Source organism: Leptinotarsa decemlineata, unplaced genomic scaffold (assembly GCF_025532065.1).
Source record: "Leptinotarsa decemlineata unplaced genomic scaffold, Ldec_3_MD MMD2_tig00000576_RagTag_RagTag, whole genome shotgun sequence".
Classification (NCBI taxonomy): domain Eukaryota; kingdom Metazoa; phylum Arthropoda; class Insecta; order Coleoptera; family Chrysomelidae; genus Leptinotarsa; species Leptinotarsa decemlineata.
In genome coordinates, this window is record NW_027412551.1 from 10,770,895 (window position 1) to 10,798,391 (window position 27,497).

Genomic DNA, 27,497 nt, shown 5'->3' on the forward strand with positions numbered 1-27,497 from the left:
ATATATATATATATATAGAGAGAGAGAGAGAGAGAGAGAGGTTGACGGGTAGCACGACTGGCTAAGTTAAGAAACAGCACGGGGATTGGAACGGGTGTGCAGTCGGAGACAAGAAAAATGAGAATTCTTTTTTCTGTTCAAGCTTTCGAGACTTTATTGACTCTTCTTCAGGAACTCTAGATGATAAGATGAAAATTTAACAATTGTCAAAATTTGTTGTACATTACTTACTAAAATTGAGGTTATGTATATGAAGCAAGCATGAGAAGAATTGTTTTCTTAAAACACTTTGAAAATGTGATGATTTATGAACACTCATGATACTGGATAACTGGTTAAAACTGAGAACATTATAATAAAATGTGGATGGCACTAATAACATTAGATTGTTGTAAAATAATTTTTTTTTAAATTTTTTTATACATCTTGTGAAAGGGACATGTCCAAGTCAACTGTCAATTGTCTTGTCAAAAAATATTTTTTAAAATATTGGAAAAGGAGAAAAGAAAAGATCCATATCTGTGGTATGGAATGCAAAAGTGACTAAGTTTATCATCAGACAGGAATAAAGTGCAATTGAAATTTGTGATGAGTATTCAAAAATAAATTGAATAGAATTTATTTTTGAAAATTGGGTCTAAAGACAACATTAGAATCAGCTTCAGATCTAGAAACATAATCCATGGCAGCCTCCCAAAAACCAACCTGGGTGGCGAACAACGATTCCAGGTACTACATTTTCGGAGTAAGTCCTACATTGATGGAACCAACAGATCGTTGAAAGTATGTATTGGCGAGCATAAAAAAGTAGTCAAAAGCTGAAATTTTCCACAGGGAAAAACACTGGTGTGGAAAGAGTTAGAGAAACTGCATAATTGTGTAACAAAGAGGCATTTAGACAGGCCAGTGTGGAAATTGGAAATATATTCATGCAATAAAATGGTCTTCGTTGCATTTTGAAATAAAATTTTTAATTTTAGAATGAAAGTCTTAAATTTTTGTTCAATGAACTTCATGTGATTAACGTGACTTTTCATTTTATTTTCAGATTGCACCAGCCAAATGGATTCCACAGCATGTCACAGCCTGCTTGAATGCCATAGAAAAATTCATTGGAAAGAAATCATCAGTTGGTTCCAGTTTATTAGTGTCAGAACTTGAATGATAACTAGATTTAGGGATGTACCTGTAAAAGAAAATCAAATAGATTCACTCAAATCGTCTTTGAATTTTAATTAACGATTCCAGAAAGTTTCTTTGTTACGAAATATGATTGTACTTTCAAAAAGAAATATATTTGAACCATATTTCAGAAAATTTTAAAACCAACGTGCATGTAGTATGTTGCAGCGAATGAGAGATTATGTCGGCAGCATTGTTATAGAGAGCAAATGTGAACTGAGATTGAAAATTAAACTGTAATAATGGTTATAATGATAATAATAATTCAACACTCCAGCCTACTGTAGTCACATGATAGCTATATTGAGATACCAGGTGCAAAGCCTACGTTGAGGATCCTGATACCCCAATGCCCTTGCTGTCGACATGTTCAGCATACACGGTCTCAGCCTATATTCATCGACGTAATGCGGCCCTAATAGTACTTAATTATCACATACGGAACGTTTACGGTATTAACGAAACAAATATGTTGTCTCCCCTCTACTCTCGATTCTTGAGATTACGGATAGCTTGCCGCACGAAGGCAGAAATCTTAGCAGGACAAATGCAGAAGGATGTCATTCTTGTCAGAAATGTTATACATAAAGAAAAAAATTGTAATGAAATCATTAGGTCATAGGTGAAGATAGGTTCTATATTGGTAAGTAACCGTATATCAACAATTTCGTCGTGATTCTGTATGCTGTCTCAAACGGGTAAAGTTGAAGGCACAAAAGCTTGGACCCATCGGAGGCTTGAACTTTCCAATAACCCACCAAAAAGTATTTTGTTATCATGTGAAATGTTATTATAAGATTGAGAAATTACCATTAAAAAAGATTAATTTGTGATGCAAACAGGTACTTCAACTTTTCATTCTACTTCCGACAATCTTTTTTGGGTCACCCGGTATATAATTTTGCTAAAATTTTGTTAACGTTCAACTATGTCTTCCCCCTTGATTGTATCCTGTGAACGCCCTTGAACAAGTTTTCATTATTATTTTTTCAGACTAAAAAGAGTGGAAAGTGGTAATTATTCAGACAATAGAAATGATACTCGCTCAATAGAGCAAATGATTTTTACATAGGGACGAATGAAAATACGGACCTATTAAAAAAACTGAAAAAGACTTTAAGGGAAAAATTAATATTTTGTGTTCTCTAAATATTGATTGAGAGTGCAACATTTAGGAAATTATAAGTTGCTTCTTTCTATATAGTAAATAGGATACTGTATTTATAAAGGTTCGGTCACAGATTTATTCGTTTAGAAGAACCACAAAATGATGAGTGTGCGCCATCTAGATTTCATATTTCGAATGTTAAACTCGAGATCCACACTATATCCACTTGTTAGTCACTGTAGTCACAAATATTCAACATTTAACTATCAGTTGTTCAATCCCTTTACTTTATGGTTCGATTAGACAAAGTCACTATTTCATAATTACTATAAAATAGGTCATAAAAAAATCAGTGAGTATGGGTGACTTTAACGAATGTGTCCTGGAATGTGAACAGCTTTCCAGGAACGGAAAATCATATTCAGAATTGGTGAATCGATTGGCGAACGTTGATGTTTTTGAAGTAATAACCCCAACGGAAATGTTTCCATTCGTAAAAAAACATTGTAATTTATATATCAGGAAGAGTTTGAGCGATTGCTTTATTTTCTCTTACTCTTGTATTGACATCAGTGCTACCTTGTGGAAATACTCCCTGCGAATTCAAAACATTCAGAGATAACGAAGGCTCAGAAAACATCATGAAGAACATTTGATCATGAAATCGTAAAATCACTCCTGGTCAAATTCACCCTACAGTAAATCGAATGGAACAAAAGCCGGACCACAGATACAGAACACAAATAAGAAGAAGAAAATCATTCTATGGCAAATGACATAACCTCAAAAAAACATAGTGTTTACAAAACAAAACGTAAGTTTATGAAGAATATCCTCATTCTGGCAGAAAAATGAGTTTCGATGGATACAAAGATGAAATTCACGAAGGTGATACTGTCATTCTATACCTCACAATCACACAAGTATACAGCCTAAAAGCGGAACCCAAAATTCACAACAAAAAAGGCGACCTAGTGGAAAATGTATTTCAAACACCTTATGGGGCTTTGAAATGTGCAGAACTCATTGGAAAGAGTTTCGGGACAAAAATTTCTCTCAGTAAGGGATGGGGGTATGTACTGCAACCTACACCAGAACTGTGGACGCTTACTCTACCACATCGAACTCAAATTATATACACTCCAGATATAAGTATGATAATTTTGCAGCTAGAATTGTCCCCTGGTAGTGTAGTGGTAGAGAGTGGCACGGGTAGTGGATCTCTTTCACATGCGCTAATCAGAGCTGTGAAACCTCATGGTCACCTCCACACTTTTGACTTTCATGAAATACGCTCTCAAACTGCAACAGAAGAATTCAAGGACCATGGTTTATCGAGTTACGTGACAGCCTATCACAGGGACGTATGCGAAGATGGATTCGGGGAGCATTTAGATAATAAAGCCAATGCAGTATTTTTGGATTTACCACATCCATGGTTGGCGATTCCTCATGCTTTGAAGACATTGAAAAGTAGCGGAGGTAGGTTGTGTTCTTTTTCACCATGTATCGAACAAGTAGAGAAAACTTCCTTGATGCTTCTCAAGCTGGGCTTTCAAGAAGTGCAAACGATGGAGGTGTTGCAGACACAGTTCGCAGTTCAGCAGAGATCAGTACCAGTGGTAAACTTAGATTTTGTCAAGAGTGAGAAGGACGGTAGTGAAACTGTGAAAAAAGAAAGAGAGGTGGTCAAGACAGTGTGTGCTATTCCTCCAGCAAGTTTACCGGGTCATACAGGATATCTTACATTCGCAACTCTACCTCCAATATGGTCTAGGAAACTTCAGATCAGTTTAAATGAGGACGATATGTTGAAAGATGACTGAATAAAAAATTATTAATTTATTGTCACTTTTATTGAAGCCAATTATTCATTTAAACTTCATACACAAAAAAATGTTCATGATCCACTAATCCAAAGTCTGGTATAAATAAATAATATTGAAAAGGATGTAATTACTGAAATAAATTGAAATACATAACTTTTCAATAAACTATAAAATGGGAATTCACAATATGTTATAAATGATTGTTGAACATAAATCTAAAGTGATTGCTTGAGCTTCCTTGGTATTATTAACGAGGATTACATTCTCAGTAAGGGCGACTTGTAAACTCTCGAACAAAATTAACGTCCTACCCAGATTTTTCTTAAAAAATTTCATTTATTGATAACTCACTGTACAACAATTAGGCCATGGACTTGGTTTGATGATGATAGTTGCTATTGTGTCTATTATTTCAACAGTTATTCCTATAAAATCTCGATTCAGGCCATACAGTAAATCTAGTTACAAAAATAAACAGTCAAAGAAATTTGTCAGTTCTATCATCGACTCTTCTGTATGAAAGATATTCAATATGATATTTTGCTGGTTTGGTAGGAAGACATAATTTCACCATCAATTGCAAAGTGGGACAAAATAATGAAATCAGCCATACCATTATTAAAGACCTGGAGAATCCATCTATTGGTGAAGAATCCAAAATGTTCTGAGGGGAATTTTATTCGATGCTTGTACAGAATTGTTCCCTTTGAGTATGAGGTCTATGAATCTCCAACATTACGTAGATAACATTATTGTCAAACATTAAGGCAACACGAAATGAAATGATGGTTAAAGCGGCTATCTAATAGTATGGACATGAATACTATAGACCATCTATCAGAAAAATCGCCAAACGAAAAAGATTCAAAGTCGTAAATCCCCATGTTGTAGACAACCAACTCATAGAGAGCGTTATTGAAGAATGGTCTACACAATTTAATTGTTGACACAGATTACATTTATTCTGAATCAGTGATTTTTTTTAATTATGCTAGCTAAATTTTGCATTTCCTGTCAAAACTAATTTTTAAGGAAACAATTAGATTAATGAAGGTCATGTTTGACTAATTGATGTTCAATATTATTGAATATAGGATAAAGAAAATAACTTTTGTCTAATTTCTACTACGATTTTTACTTGTTGCAATCGGTTTCAGTTTATCAAGTCCTTTCAAGTAGGTAAACTGTTTTCAAGTTGAATAAATAAAAATCGAATCAGAAATTAAACAAAAGTTATTTTCTATATTCAATATGAATTTCTACAAAATAAATAGATCATCAACCGAACAAGCATTATTATTTTAATATAAAATTGGTTTTAATTTTTTTCTGAATTGAAAGGGTTATATTTTTAGGAGTGATTAATTTTTGGGAAAGAAAGTTTTTGGCTTTCTACTACTCCATCTGATACAAAAAAATGGATGAGAGAATCTTCCAAAGAAAGGAAGGAAGTAATCAATTTGAAAATAAGTAACGCTATACATGGATGTGTAGATCATGCAAAGAAGTAACTTTCAGACACAAACTGAAAGAAAGTCCTCCTGAAACAGCTACTTTCAAATAAACATTGAATTTCACGAAAGAAAAAAAATTCTTCCGAAACAAATACTTCTATATGAACACTGAATTATACAGAAGATACTTTTCTCTATTCAGTTTGTATATCAAACATTTGTTGAGGAATAAGAATCAGATATCATTCACATGAGTTCTACTTTGAATGAATGGTAATAAATTGTACTCACATGGAACACTGTCACCCTAACTAGTATACACCTAAGGCTCTTCAGTACCAAATTGGATAACATTATAGAAAATACACACACTTCATTCATGAATTACGATTTTGAATGTCACGGAATAAGCCTGATCTGCTTATGTCATCGATGACATCGTAATGACATTCATTCACCTATATGATTTAATCCCAGCCATGAGGAATCTTATTTGAATTGAAAGGGTTATATTTTTAGGAGTGATTAATTTTTGGGAAAGAAAGTTTTTGGCTTTCTACTACTCCATCTGATACAAAAAAATGGATGAGAGAATCTTCTTTGGAAGATTCTCTCATCTCTCCTAAAAATATAACCCTTTCAATTCAAATAAGATTCCTCATGGCTGGGATTAAATCAAATAGGTGAATGAATGTCATTACGATGTCATCGATGACATAAGCAGATCAAGCTTATTCCGTGACATTCAAAATCGCAATTCATGAATGAAGTGTGTGTATTTTCTATAATGTTATCCAATTTGGTACTGAAGAGCCTTAGGGCAAGTGTCTTGAGGCGAAACACCGGTGTATACCAGTTAGGGTGACAGTGTTCCATGTGAGTAGGTACAATTTATTACCATTCATTCAAAGTAGAACTCATGTGAATGATATCTGATTCTTATTCCTCAACAAATGTTTGATATACAAACTGAATAGAGAAAAGTATCTTCTGTATAATTCAGTGTTCATATAGAAGTATTTATTTCGAAAGAATTTTTTTTCTTTCGTGTAATTCAATGTTTATATGAAAGTAGCTGTTTCAGGATGACTTTCTTTCAGTTTGTGTCTGAAAGTTACTTCTTTGCATGATCTACACATCCATGTATAGCGTTACTTATTTTCAAATTGATTACTTCCTTTCTTTCTTTGGAAGATTCTCTCATCCATTTTTTTTTGTATCAGATGGAGTAGTAGAAAGCCAAAAACTTTCTTCCCCAAAAATTTTTTTCTATATTGAAAATATTTGAATTGATGAAAGTATAGTGTGATCATTTTGTCAAAAAGTTAATTTTTTTCAATAAATTCGCCAAAATATTCTAGAAGCACCTTCCCTATTACAAATTATTTCTACTTTGAATGAGCTGGGTAGCTTCGTTTCCCCTTTTCAATTACATGATTTTCTTATTGTATACCCTTTGAAACTGGGGGCATACTTATACTACTAGCTATTAATCAAATCATATATATAAAGGAACAATTCGTTCAGGCCAGTCTCAACTCCCTACACCAGCCAGTCTTCACGTATGACCACTGAATATGTGTAAAATGTTTTTTTCCTTATGCAAGGAATTGGCCAAATTTCCGATATGCGGTAGATTACCTCGTTCACAGGAAGATGGGGCGATGACAAACCTGTTGTTTGTCCGCTTCAGCCTAGTTCGAGGAATGATACTCTGAAAGAATTCCATTTTCAATTATCGGAAATCATCGACTTCATGTTGATGATAGACACTATCTTGCACTGACGAGTGGCCAAACAGCCCGAAACCGGTCTTCAAGTGTGTTCCAATAATTGAAAATCTATTGCGGCAGTTGCAGGAATAACTTCAGTGAAGAATCCTGCACTGACACCTGTCAGATTATAATCCAATGCCCATCGTGGTATTAGCCAGGGGAGTAGTTGTTTCCTGATAGGTGTCGGTTCATTAACCTACAGTATAAGGAGTTGAGACTGGCCTGGACGAATTGTTCCTGTAGATGATTTAATTATGTAATTTGTAGGTAGAAATTGTGAGATGTCCCGAGAATTGAAACAATATTTGAGGACAGCTGCTTATCAAATTGAATTTGCTCAACTTTTAATGGGCCCACATAATTCTTGATGCAACTCATTTCTTATTACTGGAAGGGCATAACAAGTGTGCAATAAATACTTATCAAAAAATAAATCAATTTTTCAATACCAATTATCTTTTAGTTAGTAGAAAAAATCTAAAAGAAATTTTATTCGCAGGTTTACTTCTTTGGAAGGTGTTTTGAACACCGCAACCTGAGCTGAAAAAAATAAGAGGTTTATTAACTGAACGAGTTTGATTCCGAGATTTTTGTAAATTCATGAAATGAAGGAAACAATTTTCTTCATCCCCTGAAGATGCCATTTTGGTTGTTGAAACGACGCACGTCGAGAGCAGTAGGTATTGCAATTCTGTTGATTGGGAAAACTGCCTGTTTTGGATTTAATCTACGCCAGAGTTACAGTTTTACCTTTTATTTTCTAGAGGTATCAAATGATCCCTTTTGAAAATTATTCAGCTTGGGTTTGCGATCTAGTAGTAGTTTAATTAATTTCTTTCTTAATATTTACTGGATCATCGTCTAGAGCAATCATTTTCTCCAGAAAAAGATTGAACCCAGCCAATCATGCAATAGGTCCACAAACAAATATTATCTCACTGAACTTTTTTTGTCTTGGATGTGATTCACCCATCCATTAAAATCATTATTATTATATTTGGTAGGTTGAATAATTAGTGCAGGCATTTCTTTCAAACGGCGCCAACATGTGGCAAAAGTAAACCGGTAAATTCGCGTTTCTTCGTATCAACAAACTTATTAAATACCATCCACGCATTTTTCCTTTTAAGGAGTTTCAAGTTGTTCGAATCAACGAAAAGATTTTCTTGCCTCCCTAAACTTCAACGGTAATCTTCGAAACGGTGGGGAAGCTGATTTTGGTTGCTCTATAAGAAGAGATGGCCGTGACTTTGAAATAACTGGTACCTATATTGCGAAATATCTGCTCAGCAGACGCGTACAAAAATTAGAAATGGGTGGCAGTAGGTTATTCGTAAGCAAATTATGTGGAGCAGTTTTGTTGGAACTTTGTCTGATTTTTTCAGTTGTGTGTGAACAATCAGGAAGCAATGCCTTGCCAACAGCAGGTAAGAAAATTTCAAACTTTAGAGCCATGATCTCAATTTTAATCGCTTTATAATTGATCCAATTATATACATGATGTTTTTCAATAACATGCGAATATTTAGGAAAGTTACTGTAAAAGACACTTTTCCCATACCAGAACAAAACTCTCTCTCTCTCTCTCAATCTCTCTCTCTCGACGAACGTTTCGTTAGCCTAATTACCGTCTTCAGGAGATAGCTAAGACCAAACCTTACGAATTTCTTGATAATTTCATAAACATTTGGACCAACCTTATCTTCATACCCAATAAGCATCATTGAAGTATTTCTCAGTACCTATAACTTCTGGATTATTATGGCACGAAACTTGAGAGGGTTATTCGTTAGGTTGTTTTAAATCAAAAACGTTCCTATGAACATTCGTTTCTGAGATTCAGGACGTTGAAGTTTGAAAAAAAAAACGGTATTAATGAAATATGATAAATATGCTTACACCGAATTAATTGAAATTTGTTACAGTTAGTCGAAGTAATAAGGCACTTATGTAGCCCTAACTAGATTGAAATTATTTTAGGCCCAGTGGCGTCTCAGTGGGCACCACAACCAACAATATTGAGAAAAAAAGAACGCCACTGACTTCATTTGTAGTTTTTTTCGAGCAACTAAAAAATCTTTTTCGTCCCTTGTGTTTTCTTCGTATCAAGCTTCATTTTTGAGAAAAAACATCACTTCTAAAAACTATCCGAATAAGAATTAAAAGTAAATAAACAATTTCGACCCAAAGTAAAAGAGCAAGTCTGATAAAATACACGACTGCAATCGATTTGTCATTAATTGTCTGACACGTTCAAAAATACCTGGAGTATTCATTATGGAATATGCTGGAATAAATATGCATCTATCTTGTGGAGTCCTTACTATCAGTTTCATATAAATCAACTAGAAGCCCTACAGAGGCGCTTCCTAAAATATATGTCTTTTTAACTTGAAAGCACGTAGGAATACCCTATCATGAATTGCTTGTAACCCACAATTTTTGTAGTCTCGAGGTAAGGCGTAAATATTATCCACTTTTTTTTTTATTCAAGGTCATAAACAATATCATCACCTGCTCTCAATTCTGTTACATATGTTGAATTTTTGGGTTCCTAGACGGTCATTCGTGGAATTACCCAGTGGAGTAGTTGTTTTCTGATAGGTGTCAGTCCATTTAACCTACTGTGTAGGTATATCTGAGATAGGCTTGAACACTTAAAGTTCATTTCTTTATATTTGTTTACTGCCCGTCTTCAAGCATAGCCCACTGACTAATAAGAAAGTTTTTCTTTCTTATTCAGAGGAATCGGGCAAATTTCGAATATGCAGTTGGTTAGTACCTCGACAACTAGATGGAGTGACATTTTTGTTTGTTCGCTCCAACTTCGAACAAGGAATCAAATACTCTGAAAGAAATTAGATTGTCAGTTATGGAATATCATTGACTTCAGGTCGATGATGGTCACTATCTTGCACTGACGAGTGGCTAAGAAGCCCGAAACCGGTCTGCAAGTGTGCCTGTTCCAAAATTGAAGGTCGACTCTTTCAGTTGTATTGCCAATTGCATATGCAGGAAGTTTTCTGTGAAGATTCCTGCACTGACGCCTGTCGGATATAATCCAACGCCAGTGGAGTAGTTGTTTTCTGATAGGCGTCAGTCCAGTCCTGTCTCGGACAGGCTTGAACATTTGAAGTTCATTTCTTTAGATTTGTTAACTGACAGTTCTGTTTTTGATTTTTTTAAATAGATTCACAAATTATATTATGTAAGTATATATTTGTAAATGCCACTGTCACTCCCCATTCTGTAAATTGGGTTATCCTGTAGAATAGTGTATGAAACAAATGACATTGCAATTGTCAGTTATTGGATTCCTCGAGACATTCGCACATCTAGTACAGGAGTTTTATAAACAAGAGCCTTCAGATGATCCTATAAATATGAGTCTAGATGATTCATATCAGGACTGCGAGCTGGCTAATTTTGTGGTACCGTACGTCCAATCCAGCGATTAGGATTGGACGTACGGTACCACAACAGTTTTTTAGATGCCGTTGAGAATTTGAAATCAGATCTATGAACATTGACGCAATCTCTTTTCTTTTCTGTCTCACCTTCCGGATGTTCTACGAGTTATTGTGATATATAAGAAGGTATATAAACTTCATTGACGCAATTTTTTTAATTTCTATCTCACCTTCTGGGTTGTCTTCGAATTGCTGTGATATAAAAAAAATATATAAACTTTTGTGTTAAGAGGACCTCTTGAAATGTTTGAGAGGATTTGGGAAAACAACAAAAACAGGTGGTATTCCAAAGTGAATTGGTTCTGATTCTCTTGTTGCACTAATTATGTCTGCCGCAGTAACAGACAAAACGATTGGTACTTCAGGTTCCATTTGACCACAGAGTTCAGTTCTCTTCGATAGTTACAAAGGTCCAAAGAGCCTGTCGTTTACTCTCATTCGTGATGATTACAGGCATAAAACAAGTAAAAATTGGGTATCATAACATATAATAATGAAAATAAGGAACGATAATATAACACAATTAGTTAACATAAGCTGAAAAGTGCCGGACCTCGGGATTTTTCAGCCCATGTAGTATACCAGGAACCAGGTTAATGCTCCTCATAAGGTGAGATGATGGTCTATTCAGATGTATATTGAAATTATGGGATGTCAGTTAGATTTAGTCTTAGTCATCATTCTGATGATGATAACTTGGTCAGCGAAACGCGCCTCAAGAGAGATTATTTTATTCTGGTGAGAAAAAATATTTTCAATACATTCACTTCACGCCACAAGTTTCAATTCGACTTAACAAATTGAGGACTTTATTTTTAGCCACTCTCTTTGAAAAACTTCATATGAACATATGTTCATTCAATTTTATTTCAATCGGTTTCGATCAAGATATTGATGAAATTTTTGTACTGGTATAAATATTTTTTCGCCCATTTTAATAGGTCAACAATCTCTGATGGAATAACCTTATATAAATAAACGAGTCATTGAACTAACGTATCGGTTTTGGCAAAATCCCACTGCATTTGTTTACCAAGTTCACTGACTTCCTTCCAAAAACTATCTGTTTGGTGAATAAGAATTTAATGATTATTGTATTAATGAATGATATTTTGGGAATGATTGATTTAATTATATTAAATAATAGTGGATAGTGACCATAGAAAAAAATCAGTTGTGAAGGGTAGTATTTATTACATATTATTCTGTATCCCAATTCTTAATAATCATCGATAATGGTCATTTGAACGAAATCAGCGCATTTAAAACTGATGTTTTAAAAAATCCTCAACACAATAAGCTTCTAAATCTACAAGTATCTTTTTGATATTTTCTTGATCTATTGTATTTGTATTCTTGTTGGATCCCCAAAAAATTATTCCGTATCTTATGAGAGATTCAAAATTTACAAAGTAGAAAGATAAAGCTGCTTGCTTTTCTAGATGTTTACTGATTATTCTCAGTCCATAGGACACTTTTCCAAGCTTCGAAGAGATTTCCTATATATGTAGTGACCAGCTCAGACATTCATCAATGTAAACACCCAAAAACTTGGTGTCATGCGAAAGGAATTATTGAAAAATGATATATCATTTGGTTTTTCATTTGCTGTTAGATAATTTGCAAATACTAACTTATTTGTTTTCAACCAGTTTTTTGTTTTCTGAAAAATGTTACAACATTTTACCATCATGTTACAATAGATTAAATGTGGTATGTAAATTGTGAAAGCGATGAGTACTTAACGGTCTGAGTTCTTTTTTATTCGCAGCAAATATAAGTTTGTTTCAAAATTTTTATCCGTTTCAATTTCATGTGTTTCTTTCTGTCATGTGTTCATTTTTCTCAAATTTAAATTTTTGCCTCTCATCAGCTTATTAGTGTATAATGTCGTTGAGTGATTCTTGGACAGTTTTCCTTTACGAATTCAAATCGAATCACAGCTCTTCTAAAACAACCCGAAAAATTTACCAGACAATTGGCAATGATAGTGTTAAGGAAAACACTGTTCGATGTTGGTTTGCAACATCTCGTTCCAGAGATTTTAGCCTCGAAGATGAGTCCCGAAGTAGTCGACCTACAATCCAGGATGAGGAATTGGGGACCCTGGTAGAGACTGACTTATTGCGTCAATTAGGACCAGGAGAAAAAGGCCTTCGTCGACCTCGCCGAATCCCGAGCATCCAGTTTTACTGCTGACTGGATAATTTGACTTGTGTTACGTTGACAAAGGTGCACTGATTGAAATGGCGCTCATTACGATTGTGTTGAATAAGTACTTACTGAGATTTTACAGTTCAAAGTAGACTTATAAAAAGGGACAAAACTTTTAAAACAACCGAATACTACGGTTCAGAAGCAGTAAATTGGAAATGTATAACAGCAAATAAAAACGTGCGGTGGGCACTTGGTCTTGGTCTTGTGGAGCGACCAGTTATATCACCTGATTCTATACCCTTGCATTTTTTCTGATGACTAGGTATGAAGTTTTCGATACCACCACAGCAGGCAATGTCAATTGCAGACCGCATACAACGTCAATAATGTAAGGAAGTTTGTAGAAAATGGGCCGAATATCTATAGGACAATTAGAGTGGAGGTCATTACTTGTCAATTTGATTCCAATTGTTGTTTTTTCCCAATTAGACAAATGGAAGAAGATAATAATTTGCCAAATGTTATATTAACTTTTGAATATTTCAGAAAACTCAAGATGTCTGAAACCAACAGGACAGTTTCCAAGTAAAGCATGTAATAAATTCGTCAATTGTTGGTCTGGAATAGCGATCGAGCAAAATTGTCCAGACGGTCTTTTGTTTAGTTCCAGAGGGTATTGTGATCATCCTCAAAACGTAAACTGCAATGGACGACCCATAGAAGGTGAGACACAAAACCACAAAAATTATAATCGCTATCGTACATATTCGAACTATTTTTCATAAGTTCGCGAAGAATTCAGTTATTTTATATTGTGAAAATTTGTGAAATTTCAACGATCTTAGGTTGAAATGCTATAAGTTTCTCAGTAATGAATATTTTTAAGTCATGTTTATCAACATTATAAAAGAAATATTGGGCTTTTGATAAAAGTCTATGTCATCTTGAATAGGATCATTAGTTACTTACAAAAATAAACGTATATTTTCACTGAAATTGAAAATATTCACACCTTTCAACAAAAATTTCAGCAAATTTCTTCACGGAAAAACTCCTTGTGCGTTTGGTTTCACAGTTCTAGACAACATTGCTTTGCTGGAAAATACGCAATCTTGAACTAAGTAGTGAGTCGTGTAAACACCATTTCCACCCATACGAAGTGAAAACTGAACGGAGATGATTTCAAGAGGAGTTAAATTTTGTGAGATCCTATCGGAACGTGTCAACAGTTGATTACCTCAAAAGTGTAGGGTTTCACCCTACACCGCAACCCGCAAGGGTTAATCGTGGCTCAAACCTAATGACACCAAATGAACTCAGCTTCTTGACGAAGCAGATTAGTTTGTATGGTGAGTGGTCTTTCGGGTCAGATGGTAAGAGTACGGCTCTGCCAAACTCTGAGAACCTGATTCAGTCCCAAGCGGGGTAGGCACAAAGGAAGTGATATGCTGTTTCATCATTTACCGAACAGAGAGGCGACATACACTATCTTCTGACAGTCCGAGTCTCTGTTTATGATGATTCAGATGATAGTGACCTGTGAGAAGGCCTGTTAGACATCGTAGTTCATCCCTACTATAGTCCAACAACTGTTGGGTATCAAGCTTCGAATACATACATCTTCTTGTCATCCAGGTGTTCAATGTTTGTTTGGCAAAGCCTAAAGCGATGCCAATGACAGGTTCTGGTCCGATGAAGCTGCTTGCAGCACCCTCCATTGCAAGGGAGTCAGCAGCCTCGTTGCCTTCCAGGCCAGTATGGCCAGGAATCCAGACCAGAGACAATATGTTAAGTGTTCCTATCGAGGAGAGTTGTTTTTGGCAATTTACTACCAATTTAGACGTTGCTCGGTAGGAGCCAAGAGCTTCCAACGCCACTTGACTGTTCGAGAATATTTTTATTGACATGTGTATGAGGTGGGATTCTTCAAATCTCTCCGCAGTAGCGTAAATTTCCACTTGAAATACAGTCGCATCGGTTCCAAAGCAAGTTGACATCTCTATCCTGGGTCTGCAACTGAAAACACTCGCAACAGAACCTGCAGCTATTTTTGATCCATCTGTGAACCAACAACTATCGGCTCTTAATATTTCCTTCTCCCGGAGAATCCAGTCGTCTATACCCGGGAACAGTACTCCATAAGGCAGTTCGTAGTTGACAGTTGTAGGCATAAAGTCAGAGGTCCTTTCCAGAATGCTGTGGCTTCCAGTGACACCTGACAGTCTGTTGCACTCTGCATTAAATTGATTTGTAAAATCAGCAATGTGCACAAGTCTATATATGCAGCTCCCCTCTCTCCAGAAAACAGTCAACAGAAACCCAGCTTTGTTGTACACCCAATATCTCCGAAAACTTAATGTTTGGACAGAAATTTTGAGTGGCCATTCAACCGCATCTCTCTTTTTAGAAACAAACCCAAATGGTAAAGGATCTTTCAATTTAGTGAAATATCAAGTTATGCCAAATATTAGCAATGCTATCCAGTTTTAGATATTTCATTGTGAAATGGGGAAATATTTCAACAAAATCGAGCTTCTTCCCTTTGCATGGTGGAAGAAAACGTTCTACAGACGGACCGCCCAGATCTCCAGATTTGACCCCACTGAATTGTCTTATATTGGGATGATTGAATTCGCAGGCCATCTACTGTAGATAATTATCGCTGTAGGCTATGAACACCTGCAATTTTTTTAAATGTAAAGGAGGAAACAGAAGCTTGTTTATACCGTTATATGCAAGTTGATGGTGAATATTTGATGGAGTGCTTTTTCTATTGAATTTCAAATTCTAGTTCAAAATTTAAAAAAAAATTGATTTTTTTCGACGTTGATCGTTGTTGTTATGTCAAAAATGTCACAGAACTGGATACAGAACTGTGTCTCCCTGAAAATTAAAGTTGACGTTTCACATGATTTTTCAGTCTCAATATCAATTATGAATGACTCATTCAGAGTGGCTCGTTTCAACTGGAATGCACTGTGCATTTTTGTATGGATAACAAAAGTATATGCATTTGAACATATCGGTTTTCGAAACTGCAAGAAAAAATGTATTTTTCATTTCGAGCATTCATTTCAAAGTCGTAGGATAATTATATTTGAGTCATAATGTTCTGTAATTTCGTTTTAATATTGTAGGAACGGCAACGACTTCCATATTTAGCGATACGGTCCCGTCATCGACGTCTCCACCTTTATCTTCGTCAGTTGGGCCATCCAGTACCACCATGTGGGCTACTCCCACGTCATCCTCTTCTGCAACCATTATACAATCGCCAGGTAATATATCAGTCAAGTACATTTTCGAATTTGGTGTTAGCAAATAAAAAAACAATTGACAAAATGAAATAAAAATAGAACCCTTCAGAAGGCAGATTTTCTTATTACTAAGTATTTATTCCATGTACCTACATATAAAAAAGTAGTGCATTGTTTTCCGATGAACTTGTTTAGGAAAAATCGTGTAATGCAATTGTTCTTCCAATTTCTTCTGTGAAGGATCTACACATCTCTGTTTCTGGGGTAAACTTCTTTTCTCGTCTCTAGAAAGTTTCCCACAATTTTTGTTTGGAGACAGAGAGTAGAAATTCAAAACGCTTGTTCCCAAACACTTATTTTTTTTGGGAAAGAAAGTTTTTGGCTTTCTACTACTCCATCTGATACAAAAAAATGGATGAGAGAATCTTCCAAAGAAAGGAAGGAAGTAATCAATTTGAAAATAAGTAACACATCATGGATATGTTACTTATTTTCAAATTGATTACTTCCTATCCACATCATGGATATGTTACTTATTTTCAAATTGATTACTTCCTTTCTTTCTTTGGAAGACTCTCTCATCCATTTTTTTGTATCAGATGGAGTAGTAGAAAGCCAAAAACTTTCTTTCCCAAAAATTAATTACTCCTAAAAATATAACCCTTTCAAATCACTTATTTTTTGTTATGTGTAAATCCAGGATGACTGCCACAACAGAACATGGTGGATTCCAAAATTGTTCGAACACACTCAAAATAGGTATCAAATAATAGGATTGATATATACACTTCAGGAACAAAATTCCGCATCCAAAATCTTATCCGAAACAAAATCATACCTAGATCCAAAGCACTGGTCCCAACTATCAGAACTTCCACACTTTTCTCAACGAGTGTCTTTGAAACGGATTTTAATAGCTCGCAGCTAGCAGAATACATAGTGCATATTCAATTCAGAAAAACAGACAATTGTATACTCAATACATGACACTAGACTTTTCGATGGTTCAGAAATTCTGTAAATAGCTAAGTGTGGAATGGGAACTATGAATAGTGATAAAAATTAAATTCACTTACACTTCTCTTCTCTTGTCTAAGACTTACACTCTAGGCTTATAAGTCTGTTAGTAATACCATATTTTCATGGACGCAACAAACACTATGGTATTTGCTTCATCGGAAAAAAACAATTTCACAATTCAATTCATTTGTAAGGATCATTATAAGTTACTTCTATAGTGTATTATGGGTTGCCGGAGAATCCGGCATGTTGGCGTGTCTTTATAATTTCGTTCCAACTTCTTTACCAAGGCAACATTTTGATACATTTTCTTAATATCATCCTAAAGAAGTCAATTGACAAGAATAGACACAGATTTCGTTAGATTCGTGTGGAAAATGGCAAATACAATTTCAAATCCGTATGAAGTATAATTCAACTCTTTGTTTGAGTCCTTCAAAGCATTTCGTTAACATTCTTCCTCTCAAGTATTTCATTTCGCAGCTTTTTCTCCTAGCATGTTTTATTATCTTTCAAATGTGTTCAGATATTGAATCGCGTTCTTCAAACTATTTTTTAATAGACACAAATTTTGTGCAAAAAAAAGTACTTTTAGAGAAATCAATGGAAATTGTCAAGCAATGCATTAACCACTAGGTGGCATCGATCAATTCAGTTCTTATGAGAAGAAAGCTTATCTGTCTTCCAGCACATACCATTTCCGCTTTTTTTATAAATCCCAGTCGAAGTTTTTCTAAAACCATAACTCAACCACTGCCAATTATATAAATTGAATAGAACTGGTCGATACTTGATGAAAATCCATATTAAAAAAACTAATCAATATAGTTCATTGTATGATTTTCACTATAAGGGTTTTACAAAAACCGCGACACGTGTTTCGCTATACAATAGCTTCTTCAAGCATAAACCAAGAATTACTTCTAAATTACACCATTTTATACTATAACCTAGTACCTATTCGTCTACCTAAATAATAAATCTACCTGTGAAGGTCAGGTATGAACTCAATAACAATATCGATACATTTTTCGAAAGTATACCTGTAAATATACCTTACTATTTTCACCTGCGAATGAACAGATTCAATAATGGCGAATTATTCAATTCAGTTTGATCGTTCATGAGATGTTGAGAGTTTTTGAATTTGTTTATTTCCATACTCTCCAACGGGTTAAGTTTCAAACTTTTCTTCTGGAAATGGAGGGGTTTGTATTCATGGTTGAACTCATGTCCCTCTGAGATTAAATGACTGGCATATGTGGAATTCATTTTTCCATTCTGAAAACTATATTAGTGTTCCTTTATGCGGGCTTTGAACGTTCTTCCAGTTTGACCTATATAAAACATCGGACATGACCCACACGATAACTTATACACTCCTGATATTTCTGAAACTGAACTTTTATCTTTGTTGATTTTAATGTGCATGCCTAAGTTGTTGTTGGTTTTGGAAGCAGTATTTCCGTTAATCAGCTGTCGCCTCTCTCAGAAGTTGGGAAACTTGTGCGAGCTAATGACTAACGAGGTCTTGCCTTTTAACGTGTGATTCTTAACACATTCCTAAAACAACAACAAATCATGATTCAACTACTGTAACTTTTCAGCAGACCAGTCTTTAAAGAAAAAATGTCTCAAAGCAAGAGGACAGTTTCCAAGCACTTATTGTAATAAATATTTGAATTGCTGGGACGATACAGTGGTAGAGCAAGAATGTCCAGAAGGGTTGTTATTTTCCCCAAAAGGATATTGCGATTACCCAGCTAATGTTAATTGTGGAGATAGAGTTAAATCTGAAGGTAAGACAGTAAGGAATAAAAATACTCAACAGAATTTTCATGGACTTTTTAGTGTTTTTCTATTTTTTACTAGTTTTCATTTATTTTATTTCAATAAATCGAGGTCTGAACCTGAATGAGTATTTAGTTATTGTTCTTATTTAATATAGTTATTATTGGAAGAAGTTTTCGATTTATTAAAATTATTCAACATCCTTCTATTCGGTAAACTCTACACTTTTCATTCTAATTAATGATGCTTATTGATTCAATCCACAATCGATTTGTTTCTAGAATGAGAATTGAAAAACTGTTCCTGGTGACTTTATTCCAAGATTGCATTTTATACTGTTTTTTTTTGACTTGTATCAAAATAAATTAGAGCCATCACAATTTGAGGCAAGATTTTTATAGTGAATACAGGTTTCCAAAACGGAAAAGGAATGTTTTCCGAAATGGAAATGTTTTACCAACATGGACCCAAAAATAATCATCTTAAATATTAGCATGTTAGCAAAAAACTTCCTACATAGTGATGAAAGCATCTGGAACTGTGTTCATCAATTCTCTAGCAATCAATCAAATAATGAGTAATGTTCATATCAGTGAAAATTGTTACTTTGCAGTCGCCTTGTCTGAAAATGCCTCCCCCTCGGAATGTCCTCTGGAGTATGGAACATTCAGAGATAAAACAAATTGCAGTTCCTACTTTACTTGTGCTGGAAATAAGGTTGTTTCGAGATATGGTTGCCATGAGGGGTTCAAATTTAATGATGTGAGTTCATATATTATTGCAAATTCTGTTTTCGTGAGTTAAAAACAATAATTTCTTTGTCAACTGACTGATTTGTTATTTTGTTTGAGAACCATTTTATTCAGTGTAATATCAAACCTTTTTAATTTTTCTATTTTCAATATGCTTTATTGTTAAATACTCTTTATTTTCATTGAAAAACTGTCAGATATGTGAGATAGAAAGTTTAATTTTCTAAAATAATAATGATACTATTAATTATTAATGGAGTGTATATATGACAGAATGGTACTGGATACAGCCTGTAGGGTCATCTGGATTTCGGATCCCCTTCTGTACATGGCCCGTGACCATGAGAGATCAGGAATTGGAGCATTTCTCTTTAGGGCAGCAGCCCGAGCAGCTGATGAACTCGGTTTAGTTTTCGACACTTAACGAGGTGACCACAACTTTGTCACCGAGTTGGAACCCGTCAGCTCATATAAAAGCCGCAGAGATCACCTCACTTCTGCGGCAATACAAGGATAAGCCAATGCATGGGGTCTTCTTCAATAACATTGAAAACCTTGTCTTATCAAAGCGCCTGACTTTCGCTTTCCTCGGGTCGAGTAGGCTGAAGTAGGAAACTGAGAGGGGTTCACCATGGCATGCCAGGATGGTGTCTTCAACACCTTAGTCTACCGCAGTCACATGATGGGTATAGATGTTATTCTCTTATTCTATATACTCTCTTCGAACTCCGCAGACTCTATCCAGACCACTCTGTCGAGATGCTTGTTCTGATTATTGGAGTCCTTGGTGGAATTATGCCATCTCTACTCACGAATGTTAAAATCTTACCGGCTTGCCGCACTAACGCAGAAATCTCAACCCGATAGATGCAGAAGGCTGTCATTCTTGGCTCACTGCGCTTGCTCAGGGCACATGATTCTCAAATCCAATGATAACTTAGCCCACGGTGTGGGGATTGGTCGCTGGTTGATAATGCTGGCGTGCTGAATATATCGGGGCTTCGTGGGATAGGGCCTGACCAGCGCATACTACGGTGAAAAATAATATTAATATCAATAATAATAATGTTTATTTCATAAAATAGAGTACATATCATACATATAAACAAGAAGAAATGCAGAAATAACCATAACAAGCCACTGAAGCTCATAGCGCTTGTGTATGAGAAAAAAAAGTAAAACAATAAACTAAGTTAAGACGTTCTGTACGTGATATTTGTTGAAATGTAAAAATGAATAAAAATATCATGAACCAGTGCCCAAACAATGTTACAATCTAAACTATACACCATATACACCAAACATACACCATATACAAAGAGTACTTCAAAGTCATATGTTTTATATTTCATTCAATGTTCTATTCTCAATGTGGTCTTTGATGACTGCACATTTGTAGAGTTGCTGTCTATTCTATAAGGTAAGTCCTTGTTCAAAAAGATTGCAACGGTACAAAATATGATGAACATGGTGAATAATAATGACAAATGTGAATTAAAACATATGACTAAAAGTACAAATATGCGTATAAAGCAGTTGTAGATTATGAATTGTGAAATTATTTTCATTTATACTCGTTTTTATTAACTTTCTCACTTGTGAGAACATGTGCTTTTTCTATCTGTATCACAACTTCATTTTTTCTTTCCAATATTTCATTGTTATATTAGTTAGCCATTATTTCAGTTATTTTTCAAATCTGTTATTAGTTGTGATAGATTTTATTTCAAATGGAACTTCTGCATAGACAATAGGTTACAAGTATGAAATTTTTAACTTCGAGATGCGTTTAATTTAGGAATTCATGAGGTTTTTTGTTTGAATCTGGTATTGTGCAAATTATCCACAGTCAACAATTTTGTTTCACATCTTCTATGATACATTGCAAGACTTAGAAAGTATAGATGTCTACATGTAGAAAATTTAGATTCTTTGAATATATTTTTTGTTCATTTCAGAATATTGGAGTTTGCGACTATGAAAATAGGGTGGATTGTTCAAAGGAACCGCTAATCTTCCAAAGGCAAACCAACAATTTGGGTTCGGACGTTAAAGGTCTGTGAATTCCAATCGATTAATTAGATCTCATGATAATTTACTATTATTTTCAGATGACCGCATCGATTCTGATTGCGCTGTAGAATTTGGAACGTTCAGGGATAAGAACAATTGTAGCACTTACTATACTTGCGTAGCATATAAAATCATTTCCAAACATGATTGCCCACCTGGTTTCTATTTCAATGACGTAAGTTTTTAGCCACCTTATAACTTATATGTTCAAGTATGTTGGCGGTGTTTTATTGTTTGCCTTGTTGTTGTTTAGGTCTTATTGTTACAAGAAATCTGAGAAATTCTACCGCCCCTTCATTTTTAGCTCACATTTGACCATTATGGGGAAAACTGACAAAGGGCTGTTGTCATCATGTAGGGGTCTTTTTCTCATGTTATGGTATAATGTAGCGAAGTTAGTCGTTTTCTTGATCTTATTGTTTATAAAATACTGATCTTGGTAGATTTGTTTGCTCCTTCTGAAAACACTTCTTCTGAAAGCACTGCAGTCTCATGAGCATATTGCGTTTCTCTCCCATTTTTTTCATGACTCGTATTCCAATAATCCTGTGCCCTCTACTACTTTGTTCAGGTCACTTGCTGAATGTTCATCACAAATATTCTTCTGGACATAATTTGGGTTGTCCATAAATGTTTTGCCTCCTGTCATCCAGTGCATTAAGTGCAGCTGTCTCTGACGAGCTGTTGACTTGCCTTCAAGCTTCACATGTACAGCCCTATTTTGTTCTCCAAATGGAAGAGTTCTCAAACAGTGAAGTTCGAGGTGTACTGAGTTGAACCTCAAAACGATGAATAGTCACAGTCCGTCCCGTATTTCTGGTATGTACCGTTCTTGGTGGAATCAAATGTGCCAAATCACCCGCGAAAGTATCCATAAAAGAGTTACAAATCTCCAACCTTTCTTCGATGTTCCAGACTATCAAGGTTTCAAGTGATGTTCGTCAGCCCTGAGGCGGATGGCTCTTTTCTGGATGGAAATCAGCAGCTTCAAAGCGGTATGCTTAGGGGCGTAGCTAGCTACAATACTCCAAAGAAGATTTGATCTGAGCTCCATAAAGCATCAAAAGTTGCTGAGGTGTGTACAGTTTTTTGGTTTGGAACAGAGTTTCGAATTATTGAGAAGCAGCCTTTGCAATTCCAGCGATATAATTGTGCCAAAACATATCGGTGTCAGGTTTTGACATCACAATATCCGGTTCAAAGTATTTTTTTTTTTGGAGAAAACCGATGCCTGGGTTTTACTGACATTGAATTAAGCCTAGTTACTTCCACTTCCATTTAAAATCACCTCCAGATCCATAAGATATGCAACCTTCTGCTGCCGGTGAAGATGTGCATCCGCAGTATTGGAATCCAAATGGGATGACGAAACAAATGTGCTGTCGTCAGCAAAGCAATATATTGGATTCTAGGTTTTTGCCAATAAGTTATTGATATACAATAAAAAAACATTGAAGACAATATAGATCCCTGAGGAACGTCAGTGTTGATGATGAAAGTATTCTAGAGATATCCATCGACGGCCACTTGCAGAGAACGGTCTTTCAGGAAGCTGGAGAGCCCTACACAAAAATGACCCAACAAGCCATAGCATCGGTCAAAGGCCTCAGAAATATCAAGCGCAACAGCTTCGTTTAAGCAGTTCGTCTGTTCTCTTTTAGGACGGTCTCTATATGAAGATTTTTCACGTGTTTGTTTCTGGGTGTGTTTTCAGTACTCTTTATGTTTTCCATAGACCCATTTACCAATCTGGTTCCGTATCAGAGATTTTGGTACCCTCACAGTTGGTTCAGGAGTTGATGATACGTGTCTGGTACACTCATCAGCTCTTGCACGCAATACATGAGTGTCCTCTGACACCCAGTGTATAGTGAATCTATTCCTGTGTACCAGTTTCCTCAGTTCTTCATGGTATTTCCAGACCAGTCTCGATGTCGAACCTTAGTAGACTGCTTAGTCTACTTGGTCATCGTAGATTCTAAAAAATATAACAATTTGAACATGATTTCTCAAAGTTTGAGATGAAGAAGGTAAACTGAATATCTGGGAGTGATATACTAGATCATAGTCTGACTTGGAACTAGGATAAAAAGAGGGTGGAAGTACGGAAGAATTTTAGAGCTGAAACTAGACAAGATGTATTTGATATACACAAAAGTGGTTTGCCACATGATAACATCTTTGATTTGGTGGCCAGGACGATAGGTGGGAGGGTGCAAAGACTCGCTCGCTCTGGATTAAGGGGAGCAATGAAAATCACACCACTAACAGCATAAGAGCCCTCTTGAGCTTCTTGGCACCTTTTTTAATGTAGAAGGAAAAGCGGACCAAAAGGGCGTAACAAACGCCACAGACCACAGAATCAAAAACCGTAAAGACTGTATTATTTATTAGTAGTGATACCATTAGATTTGAAAATTTTATGGTGAATTTTCATGTTTTATCTGAGGCGTTGTGGTTGAGCAATACTATAAGAGCATGATAAGACTAGAGTCCATAAGACGAGTGAATATGAAATTTGATATATTCACATGGAATGAAAGATAGTAAAATCTAAAATTTTCAGGACATAGGTGTTTGCGACTACTTCAACAGGGTGAACTGTGAACAGCCTCCTAAGATTTTTCAACTGAGAAGTAATTTCGTTCAGCAACTGCCAGAAGGTAACAAAATAGGCTGATGCAAAAGTTTTTTGGGAGAAAAGAATTAGTAGTAGCATAAAAATAATACTGTAGAAAAAAATTGTGCGCTTATTACAGGAAAAATGAATTGAAGTCAAAACAAAGTAAGAGGGATGAAAGGGGTGAATTTTAGCGGTGAAAATGGTTTATCATGATTTCCACCGATAGTAAATCTCCTATGAGAAAATATAGAGATCTACAACTTTATTACCAACCATTTTCTATACATAGCCCCGAATTTCACGAAAAAATTTTGAAAACTGGTTTTTCAATTTCATTTTCCGGTTGAAACCCAGCTTATCATGTGTCTATCATGCTATGATTTTTTCAAATCGAAATACTCATGTTCTTGAAACAAGATCCAAGTTAGGTGAGGTGAAATTGAACTTTTTTGGATGGAAAATTGTTTTCACAATTTCCACCGAAAGTAGAACTCTTTAGGTTATATAGGTGATAAAATATCTACAGAAGGGAATGTTCCTCCTGACGAAAAACAAGTAGTTTTCATACAAGAATTCTAAAACAACGCATTTTTAACTTACCATTTCAACCTTTTTCTTTAAAAAATTATTTAAATACTTCACAAAGTGGAATGAAATAATGCATTCAACATTTGAATAGATCCACTCTATTTCACCCTCCGTACTTTGGATTGACATTAACTTTTTTTTCTGTAATAAAATATTTTTATGCTGCTATTCATTCAATTTTCCTGTGTTTATAACAGGATTCTTCGGAGAGGAGAAGTGCCACGTAATTTCATTATTTTTTTCTTGGAAATTATTAAAATTTCGACTTTAATTTCGAAATTTCGGAAAAAAAATTCGAGTTTATTCTCGAAATTCTAAAGTCGTTATTTCCAAGAAATATGTGGCCCTTCTGTGCTTCCGAAGGATTCTGCCCTGGTCTAATAGATTTATATTTGATTGATTGAGAAAAATATACCATAAACATAATTGTTTTACTGATTTTTGCAGAATATATGAAAAAAATCAATGACTGTACACCTGGGACTATAGTACGCCTAAATCCACAATGCACAGCTGCATGTTTATGTCGAAACGGAGTAGCCGAGATTATTCAATGTCCGGCAGGATTTGCGTATGATTCTTTGTCAGATAAATGCGTTTCACCACACTTAGCTAACTGCTGAAAAGGTGGAGAGATCTACAATTCTCATTACTCACTAGCAGGGATGGAGTAACAGTAACAATAAATTTTCACATATTCGAATCTGGATGGAGGGAAAATTTTCGATGGGATCTGCGTTCAAAAATCCTGACTTTCAAATGACAAATTTGCAATGCAAGAATGTCTGCGTTGCCAAAGTTTTTCGCATGTCACCAAGTATATTTCTAAATTTTATATTAGGAGCACACAAAAGGCAAAAGTGACTGCTAGAACAAACTTTCTGGAAGAGGACAGCCAGCTGGAAATGACTGTAATAATTATTGCAAAGTACGAAGTTCAGTTAATTTTACACTAGAGGTCGTGAACGGGTAACACTTCCATCCTAGTTTTTCCTTATCTTAGGTTTATTCCCTAGTTTTTCGAGATCTTGTTGCTCAAGTTGAAATCTCAACTGAAAAAGTCAAGATCTCGACAGAAAACTCAAGATGAAGTGAAGTGAAGTTAGGTTAGGTTAGGTTAGGTTGAAACCAAAACACTTACTGGGTTTGGTGGCAGTGATTTATATTATATTTCAAGTGTTTTGTAGGTTTCTTGATAAATATTACTAGTTACCTAATTGACTTTCCATTGTTTACGATTGAATAAACTGTTTTCAAGTTTTTTTATTCACTTTTATTTATTTGTTTGTCACAGGAAAATAATCTTTTTTGATTGCCATGCATTTTTACTAGATTTGAGACCATGCTTGGCTCTAAGCAAAAGACTTCATCACTATTTATACCTAAACATCTTTGGTTTGCAAACCACATTCGGAATGATGCACTTGAATGTTGAAACCATTTTATTTGCATCGGAAAAAGGAATAGTTCTGTCAACCGACTTTTTATTTCGCCAATATACTTGAAGGTGTTTTCAAGAAGTTTCCCAAATTTGCTTGAATTATCCTATGATGACATACTTACTTCAATACATACTTCAAATAAGACATTACGATAATTTTAATCTGACAAAAATCTACTGGGATTCGTTTGGTGATTCTTCACTGGATGAATCAGTTTCATTAGGATTGATGACAACTGGAATAATTTTTTCTCATAATGAATCTATGTGATCATCCAGATCCCGCATCTATGCTTCGATTCTGATTGTTTTGTGGATACATTTTTTCCAAGCTTTTTGGTCGACTGTTTCCAGAGCACTGTATTGGTATTTCTTCACTTCACACAGCTTGAAGGTCTTATTATTCCTCAGGATGAATCCTTCAACTTGAGCCCAAACTAACTAAATTGGATTCAATTCACAGTGATAAGGCGGCAACCAAAGAACCGACATTCCTTTAGTCTTCGCCATCTCATCGGTGACATACCTGACGAATTTCGACTTATGACGTTTAGCCAAGTTGAGGAGCTCCGCTTTCAATATGGTCGATTAAAAAGGAATAGCTTTCATTTGTAACCACTCAGTAATATCTGCTTCTCGACTCATCTACTGTGCTAACTTGCGTAAACCATTACTATTACGGATCCCTGCCGAAGTTTTACAAGTATGTTTTTAAACCATTCACCGAATACTGTGGCATCCATTTCTTGATGACAATCCCCATTTTTCTTCGATTCAAACACCATCAATCCATCTTTCACGAATCCTTCACTGCTGCCTATGTGAGTGATGATAAGACGACGACCTTTTCCAGCTGGAATTTTCAAACCAGTGGACCAACCTTCCATAAAGGCTTGTCTTCCACTTTTGATGTTCTGATCCTGCCAAACCTTCGAGACAGTATGACCCTCATTGACACATGTGTCATCCAAATAAAA

The 27,497-nt window shown here is 35.3% G+C and overlaps 3 protein-coding genes across 4 annotated transcripts in view; all 3 read left to right on the top strand.

Moving 5' to 3' along the window:
• LOC111505821 (fatty acid synthase) overlaps nucleotides 1-1,222 on the top strand; it is a 76,340-nt gene extending 75,118 nt beyond the window's left edge. Inside the window, exon 17 of the mRNA XM_074174424.1 lies at nucleotides 1,049-1,222. Coding sequence (XP_074030525.1) covers nucleotides 1,049-1,165 — 117 coding nt within the window. The 3' untranslated portion in view covers nucleotides 1,166-1,222. The remainder of the gene's footprint in view (nucleotides 1-1,048) is intronic.
• A 1,822-nt stretch (nucleotides 1,223-3,044) lies between these two features.
• Nucleotides 3,045-4,135, top strand: Trmt61 (tRNA methyltransferase 61). Its single transcript, XM_023160696.2, has one exon. The coding sequence runs from the start codon at nucleotides 3,142-3,144 to the stop codon at nucleotides 4,114-4,116; it is 975 nt and encodes a 324-aa protein (XP_023016464.2). The 5' UTR covers nucleotides 3,045-3,141; the 3' UTR covers nucleotides 4,117-4,135.
• A 4,355-nt stretch (nucleotides 4,136-8,490) lies between these two features.
• LOC111505819 (peritrophin-44) lies at nucleotides 8,491-26,339 on the top strand. 2 transcript variants are annotated; one of them, XM_074174426.1, is made up of 9 exons: nucleotides 8,491-8,775; nucleotides 13,522-13,698; nucleotides 16,113-16,253; nucleotides 18,863-19,051; nucleotides 19,657-19,805; nucleotides 21,754-21,850; nucleotides 21,907-22,043; nucleotides 24,435-24,531; nucleotides 25,527-26,339. In XM_074174426.1, exons 1-9 carry the CDS (start codon nucleotides 8,661-8,663, stop codon nucleotides 25,700-25,702), a joined length of 1,278 nt encoding a protein of 425 aa, XP_074030527.1. In that variant the 5' UTR covers nucleotides 8,491-8,660; the 3' UTR covers nucleotides 25,703-26,339. The 2 variants fall into 2 exon arrangements, with proteins under 2 accessions (XP_074030527.1, XP_074030526.1); XM_074174425.1 differs by having other exon boundaries at nucleotides 8,496-8,775; nucleotides 18,860-19,051.
• The last annotated feature ends 1,158 nt before the right edge of the window (nucleotides 26,340-27,497 follow it).